Source organism: Nipponia nippon, unplaced genomic scaffold (assembly GCF_047370975.1).
Source record: "Nipponia nippon isolate SJK-2023a ecotype South Korea unplaced genomic scaffold, ASM4737097v1 scaffold_9, whole genome shotgun sequence".
NCBI lineage: Eukaryota > Metazoa > Chordata > Aves > Pelecaniformes > Threskiornithidae > Nipponia > Nipponia nippon.
In genome coordinates this window covers 46963421-46971930 of record NW_028262413.1, presented here as the reverse complement: position 1 = coordinate 46971930, position 8510 = coordinate 46963421, and the positions used below count along the sequence as shown (strand labels likewise).

The following is an 8510-nucleotide window of genomic DNA, read 5'->3' as shown; positions in this document are numbered from 1 at the left end:
TACAATCTGAAGATTGATCTCATACGGTACAAAACTCACCGAACAGTTGGCATGGTTTATACATATTGCATAATCCCTGCAATGAATGGTGCCATTCAAACAAAACCATGAAATGCTCCATCTCCAGTGTCCAATTTACACTCACGTCAGGAATAACGGAATTTATTACTTTACCATATCAAATGTCATTTTTGTTTAACAGAACATGCGACAGGTTAATGAAAGAGCTGGATTTTAAAAAGGGCAACTATAAGCTGAAAATAAGGCAGGGCATTTATTTTACAATAAAGTAACTAAAGACCCCGGGAGCGTAGAAGCAATGCTCTCATTTTACATAGCTTCATGATATTTTTAAAATCGTTTAAGTATAAATAAGATGCAATTCTGCATGATAGATGTCTATAAATAGCATGTGAATGAAAGACAGCTGGTAGAAATAGTGACTTAAAGTTTTAATGGCAATAATGAATGTTGAACTGCCAAATTAATTTTAGGTCAGAGGTTTTCACTGTGAATCTCTCCAAAGATTTTGTTGTCACACTTAATAGATCTGTTATCAAACAACTAGCAGTTGCAATGAAGTAACAGATACAGTGGGACAATAGTTTTTAATACAGTTTTCTTCATAAAGAGTTAATTATGCCATTACAAAACCCCATTCATAGGTATCTTAACTGCCTTCTGCTTCTCTGTCTCTCTTAACCTCAGTTACAAGAACGGAAACTACACAAAGAGCTTACCTCCATACATGTTGCCTCAATTCAAGTGCTGACATTTCTAAGAAAGATACTGCCCACAACCATACTAGACAGGGTATCTCTTCACCGCGGCCGCACTAGGCAATAGTTAACTTGGCTCAAGTGCCACTGCTGCAGGTAGAAATGCTTCAGAGCTTCTTCAGTGCATAGTACTGTCCAAGCCTGCAGCCTCTGCTTCTGTACCTGTCTGTGTTTACCTAGAAGTTTATCACATACTTTTTTGTGCTGAAAAAGTGTTCTTCTCTTCCCAGAAAATGCCGGAAGACTTATTTGGTATTTAAGGGAAACAGAGGTGGAGTCACTTAGGTCCTTCAACGTATTCCTATCTTTACTGCAAAGGGAGTACTTCTGGTCTCCGATTCCCAGCTCTAGCACATACTCCCAACCAGCCAAGTCACTCTGGCAGCAAGCAACTTCAAACACAGACAGAAATTTTGTGTGCACGTATAATACAAGCCTACAAGGTTTTAGCATGGATTATAAATGCAGATAAACTGCAGTAAGATGGCAGAAGTTGAAGATAGACGATAGTCATAGTAAGGCATTTGGATACAAAAAAAAAAAGGTTTGCCTTACACTACCTGAGAAAAACCCTCTGAACCAAAGTCATATTGAAGCATAAAGAACCAATCATCAAAAGAGCAAGTATTTCAACTTGAATAAAAATTATATTCAAGAAAAGTTACAATGTAAAATTTCATCTCACCTCTGTGCATTATTTTATGCTTTTCTCTCAGATATGTGAGTCCTTTTATTACCTAAAGACAAATAAAAGAAAAAATTTTCGATTTATGAAACAGAACAGAGAACTGCATGCTTTGTCTGTACAAGAATTCCAACTGAATGCAACATAACTATAACAGAAATCCTAAAATGTAATCACTGCAAATACATATTTTGTTTTAATTTGTACCTCCAGCTCAGACTAGAAAGACAGAGTCAACCAAACCCTTACTGGAAGTTTTGCATACACAGCTTGTTGCACAATAGATATGAAAAGGTAACGATCAAAATTTTTAATGAAATGTTAATTCTGTTCTTATCCAGAAGCATCAGCTGATACAAAAGCAGAAAAATCAAAGCAAACACAACAGAATGTATTACTCATTCCAGTGCCCTGAGCTACCAAATGACATGTACAAAGACTGCTTTTTAAATGAAAGCAACGCACTTAATCTGGTAATACTTCTCTCTCACATCCCTCAGTCCTGAAGTGGCAGCTTCCTGGATCTGGCATTACCACACCGAGACGCAAATGTACCCACTTCCAGTCTTTGAGAATGACGAACGCACTTACCGCAATGCTAACTTTGCCCAGTATCTGCTCTGGAATCCTTCCAGCCTTTTTCAGTACTTGATCCAAGGAGCCGCCATCCTAATAACAAATGTTTGAATAGTCAAGATTTAATCAAATGACTCTAAAACATTTTAAACTGTAGTCTGAAGCCTAAATTTTGTGAGAAAAGTGTTGCTTTTCATGTTCGATTTAACATTGTTATGGTGCATATCTGAAAAAAAAAAAATAAATCATTCCTCAGTAGGAATTAGTCAGTTTTATGTTTATTTTAAACAAACATTTGGCCAGTAACAACATCCACTCAAGTAAACACCTCACACAATGGTCTGCCTTAACAAGAGCCAAACCATGGCAACACTAGTATGGAAGCACTGTCCACAAACAGCTGTTGACCAAGCATTAGGAGTTTTACATATTTCTGTAACTTTCCGACCAACCAATAACATGCATTTTTTTCTCGTCACAGCCATCCTATGATACTCTCTCCCTCTCCAAAGGCAGAGTGAGGAGGACTGAAGAAGCATAGAAGATTTTACGATCCTGATTACAAGGATGAAACTTCATCACACTGGAAAAGAGAGAGTTCTCTTCCTGAACATAATGCATGCTAGTGCCACCCCACGATGATAATTAAACGCAGATCCCTGTTCCCCTCATCCCCCAGATAAAATCCTACACAGAGAAAGTTGGCCTCTCTTAGTTCTGCATGTTGGGGGTGACTCCGTCAGCTTCCAAGGATGGAGGGTTGGTTTGGCAGAGCTCTCAAAGAACCAAAATAGGAAGAAATGTTTTTAAAGTTTCATGGTAAGTAACAGCCTTGCTAATCGTATTAGGTTAAATAAATTGAATGCATGCACACACACCCCCCAGCAAAGTCAAATATATTCCACTGTTGCTAAGGGCTTCTGAGAAGGAAAACTGTAAAAAAAATGCTATTTGTTTTTAGCAACTGATTCAACAATAGGTTTGTGCATAAGGTCTAGATTCTCTAGAACAGAGAATATACAATTGAAGAAGAAATTAGACAGTTATTTCTCAAATTAAAAAACAATATCCTGTTGTCCAGATCAGCATTTGATATTTTGCAGTACTCAAGACAAAAAAATCCAACTTGAGAAAGTAATTGCCTTCAGCCTTAACCTATCCTTTGGAAGTTTTCATCACCATCTATACGTGGAAAGAAAAAAGCAACAATGCAAAGTTTTATTATTTGAGGACTAAAATGTAAAACCTCTTATGAGAAGAAAAGTATATAAATACTTATTTGATCATGTATTTTTGTAGAACACACACCCACGTACACCACACTTGATTAAAAAATACACCAACAGAATAAAAGGTCTATATAAATCTCTTGTATAACCAGTCTGCATTTCTGGACAGCTGTCTCTGCTGAGACACCAGTGTATTAACAAAGTTTTCATATTGAAAAAAAATTTTTCCTCTTCCTGAGAACTAGCTGCAATCCTGGAAGAGGCTGAATACAATTCAATTGCCTAGTGTTGGCTGCAGCCTTCTGTGTCTTTCATGAGCAGACTCCAATCCTTTTGCCTGTTAAATACCTGCTGCTAAGCAAAGTTATGCATTGATTTTGAATTTATGTACCTAAAAATACCAAACACTCAAATCTTCAAGTTCTATGCCTTTTCCACCTCCAACTTTTTGTTCATATTCATACTTATGTTTTGTAACTCACTGTTAAAAATAAGAATTTTGACTGGCAGTAATTGAAAGAAAGATATGTACAAAAAAAGACAATGGAGATTCTCATCTAATCTTTTATCCAAAAGGAGACCAAAACCTTCCACCTAATGATTTGCATTAAACCAACAGCTTAATGGCTTAATTAAGACTACAGTTTAAATAATCCACTTTCTATTTCATATCTTATTGATCAATTGTTCTATGTGTAAAATCTTGTATCCAGTCTGACTTAGACCAGATTTGGCACTGAAACACCAGATTTCATACTGCCTTCACTTAAATTGAAGAGATGTCTGCTGTCAAATATATCATTCCCTGCCTAGGAACTTGCAAACCCTGATCATCCTGTTAATTTTCTCATTGACAGACAAATTGAGATTCTTTAGGCCTTTTATTTCTACATGTAATTATATACCACCACCATCTCTCTTCTGGCATGCGTTAACATACGTGCTCTTTTAGCAACTGCAGATGTGCACGTTTGCGACATTTAATAATGTACTCTGAAACAATGCCCAGACAGTAATTTTTAACATCTATTTTTCTATTTTTCATTATTGTTTTCCATTTTGAGAAACTAACTTCTTTATACTTCCCAACAGTCGTTTGTATTTTGGGGTATGCACACCTTCTATTCGGCTAGCACATGCTTAAAAACTGGATCATGATCACTCGTTCCTAGGCAACCATCGATTTCTTCTAAAAATTTCCGTAAGAGAAGACCAGAGAAGCATTAGAACAATCACATGTACTTTCCAGAAAAAATAAGGTTTCTCTCCAAAGAAACATTTTTTTCAGGGAAAAAAAATAAAAAGGTCTTCAGTTTTATTGTATTTGATATTGTTAAAAACATCCTCTACTAAGCAAGTGAGGCAAACAATTTGACTGACCTTTAATTACAGAAAATTTGCTTTTAGTGTTTGGCTCCATATGGTTAGAGAAAGGCAAACAGATGTCGAGAAGAATGTGTACTTTTCTATTAAAATGAAACACCGTTAAAAATATTTTTGGCATTAAAAAAAGTTGTATAAGATCCTTCTGGGCTTGTTCACTTCCTGTGCACTATTCTTTATGTTTTTATTTTCTGTAGAATTTGAAAAAAGGAGACAAAATATGGATTCATCTAAATAAGAATAAACTAAATTCTCATTATCATAGCTACTAAGGACTACACGGCTGTGGTATCAGAGCGATCTGGTCCATTCTGCATAAAACCAAAACTAAACCCAAATCAGAACAAGTGTCTAAGTAGCAGAATTGGGTAAATATTTTTGAATAAGACAAAGCAAAAAGGACCACGGATAAAGGAGAAGCAATTGGAAGGCTACATTTGTACAGCTTAGACTTCTACAGAAGAGCAGATACTGGAGAAGGGGATAAAACAGATCATATCAATCCCAGCCTCAGATCTGCAGAGTAAATCTGAAACATAGTATTTGATTGTTGATTCATGCAGAAAAGTCTACTTTGTTAACTTCAGTCTTATGGACACTCAGGTTCTGATTAATGGTCTGTTAATAAATTCAAGCTAAGACAGATTTATATGTACTTACCATATGTTCCATGCAAATACTGATTTCTCCATCACTGTAAAAAGCTCCATAAAAGCCCACTATGTATGGAGAGTTGCACTCATGTAGAACTTGCAGCTCACGAATGATCTGGTTTCGAATAGCCGGCTTGATCTCTAGATGAATTAACTGTAAAATAATCCACTCTTATTATTTCCTCAGTGGCAAAGTGCCATTCAGAAGGAACAGGTTGTTCAGAGAGGTTTTCAATACTTAGCTAGATAAGGCCCTGAGCAGCCTGCTCTGATCTTGTAGCTGACTGCTCTGAGCAGGAGTTTGGACTACGTGACCTCCCAAGGCTCCTTCCACCCAGAATTATTCCATGACTTAACTGTAAAATAATCCGTCCTTATTTTCTTAGTGGCAAAGGGAAAAGAAAACCCTACAATACAGCATGAGAAAATTGTAACATCAGCAGTCATGAAAAGGTAGGATTTCCGTCTCTTCTTTTCACAAAATACTTCTTTATCAGAAACTTTTTGTTCCAGCACATTTTCTTCACTTATCTGTTTTTTATGGATAGTTCAGAAACTGAAGCTCTTTATGTTGAAGAAAAGCCATGAACAAATGTCTAAAGGAAATGTGTCAAAGACATACTGACTCAGAAGCAGCTGCTGAAAAATATCTGCACAGGTGTTTGTAAAGCATTAGTGGAAGGAATGAGCTGAACCTCAAATTAAAAACTCTCCAAACTGACACTAAATCTAAAGGGAAGATTACATAAAATACTTTGTTCCACTAGACTGCTTCTCTCATACAATACAAGAAGTGTATTTCTTTTGTGAAAGAGAACATTGAGAGACATTATGGAAATCAAATTTTAGTCAATATAGGAAAGAAAAATTGCAGTTCAGCAAACATCTCTGTTGCATCAAATATCAATGAACTGGGGCAAAATTTCCTGTTAAACCCATAGTATGTGAAAAAAAAAATCAATTAAATTGATTTAGTTCAAGAAAACCTCAGCGATTTGTACATTTTGTAATTCTCACGCCTCGGAAATGGGCATTTTTCTTTGCATCTCTCCAAACCGTCAGTGTACTGAACATGGTTTATTCTTAAAGCCAGTACATGCACATTTTCCTTTAGTTTTGCTGAAGACGACCGTGTACTCTTCTTAAAAAAAGAAATACCTGAAGTCTTTCAACTTCTCCATTTAAAAAAATGGAAGTTTTCAGTCTAGTGTTACAATGGGATCTGGGATTTGAGCGTGACCTGTGTTTTATCCTTCTCAAAGGCTAGGTTCTGTTTCCTACGAACCGCAGCAGCCTGCCGCCTCACCCGCTGCAGCACAACAGCGTATGCCCTGACATGCTACCTCGTCACAAGTGCCACCTGTGCAAGGAACTTCGCTCCTGGAAGGAAGAGGCATGAGGTACCCAAACAGAAATAATCAGGCAGTATCAGCGACGTGTTTCCCTTACTGGATTTGGTTCCCAGGGATACCGAGAGAAAGTGAAGGCTCCTCACATAAACAAAATGAGAATTAACACATCAAGCTATTTCTGCTAAAAAAAAAAAAAAAAAAATCTCAGTTCTCCTACAAACTAGGTCACAACTGCTATTGGTTGTAAAGCATAAACCTGAATCATTGAAAAATACTCTTGCCAGAAGGACAAGTACCTTTTTGCACAGAAGCCACCTGCACCCCATGATGAAACTATAAAACAGGAGACGCCACTGTACTCCAATGTATTCCTTCATTCTCATTTTTTTTGAGTTCTCATTTTTTCCAGTATCATCCAGAGGCCCTTTTCTGGTCTGCAGCTGTGAAGGAACATCTTAGGACAGGTGGTATCTTTTCCATTCCTCTAAACTTCTGGACCAGAATACAGGATATTGTCATTTTTCCCTAATTTATACCTTTCAGTAACTTCTTCTAGGCCTGCTACTCCTTAGTGAGTCTATCACATTTTCTTTAGAAGATACATACCCAGCTGAAAAGATATATTTGTCAAAATGGGAAAAAAAAAGAAAAAAGGAGGAATTAATGCCTATCCTTTCATTACTAACACACGGGACGCTATTTCTGAAAAACTGGGAAGTTTAGGATAAGCAAGTGCAACCTTTCCTATTTTCTGAAACACATCAACTTCTCTGGAAGTTGGCATTAAATAGTCTTTTTTTTGTACGTGAACACCACTTATTCTCTAAATAAAGTCACTGTATCTCATCAGATACAACCTCCTTAATGAAAGTCATCCCTAAGCTCCTATTTTTGAGGCACTCACCTTTCTTGCCATTATGAGACCAGAAGGCTTGTGAGATACTTTGAAGACCACACCTCCATTTCCTGCTCCCAGCTCGCTGATCTTCTCAAAGTCATCATCCTTCAGCTCTCCAACTTTTTGTTTCTGGGTAAGGAAAGCTTCAAGGCGCTTCCGCTGCTGTTCATCCAACTCTAGTTCTTCCAGCTTCTTCTGAAGTGCTTCCAAATTTGTTCTGTACAACAGAGAAAGAATAGATGATTATTAAGCTGTCTGAGCTTACCCAGCAGTGTTGCAAGAGGAAGAGCAATACAGTGTTGAGGTCAGATTAAATCCACTACATTTTTGCACCTATACACATTATCTAGAAGGACTCGACTTGTACAGTCATCCCCATGAAACACACGTATTATTGGAACTCCGATTTAAGTAAACAGTATTTTATTCCAGATAAAACAATGACATAAACACAAACAGATGATACTCACTTTCCCTGTCTTTGAGGTTCTGTCCAAATTCAAGCATGTTAAGTTTCACTACCTGCAGGAGTGGCTTAATGACTCGGCAGTTATGATCAGAGATCTCATGAATCACTCCACACTATTTTTAGTTTTGCATTTTCAAGGGTTGTGTTATGATCTCCTACAGAGTTTGTCTCAATGTTCTATCTACTGTTTTTCACATAACTATATAACTAATAATCCATTCAGAAGCTTCTTATTTAGATACCAGTAAAAAGTTACCACACACAGCCAAACAAACATGCCTTAAAAACATGGCCACTGGAGACAAAGAATTTTTACTTTTTTTTTTTTTAGTTTAACTGGGGAAAAGAAACAGCCCAAAGGTTTTAAGCTTACTTTTTCTTTTGTTTAAGGGCAGATCTACTAGAAACCTAGGTTTAACATCATTAAGCAATACAAAATAGAAATACTTTAAACAGAATCTACTTCTTTGGAGCCTAAACCTCTTC

The 8510-nt window shown here is 36.8% G+C and overlaps 1 protein-coding gene across 2 annotated transcripts in view; it reads right to left on the bottom strand.

Moving 5' to 3' along the window:
• Window positions 1–8510, bottom strand: part of MAP2K1 (mitogen-activated protein kinase kinase 1) — a 40901-nt gene that overhangs the window by 15594 nt on the left and 16797 nt on the right. For both annotated transcript variants that reach the window (XM_087745529.1, XM_087745530.1), the window contains exons 2-5: window positions 7562–7772; window positions 5313–5459; window positions 2056–2133; window positions 1465–1516 (exon numbers count right to left, since the gene is read on the bottom strand). In XM_087745529.1, coding sequence (XP_087601655.1) covers window positions 1465–1516; window positions 2056–2133; window positions 5313–5459; window positions 7562–7772 — 488 coding nt within the window. The remainder of the gene's footprint in view (window positions 1–1464; window positions 1517–2055; window positions 2134–5312; window positions 5460–7561; window positions 7773–8510) is intronic.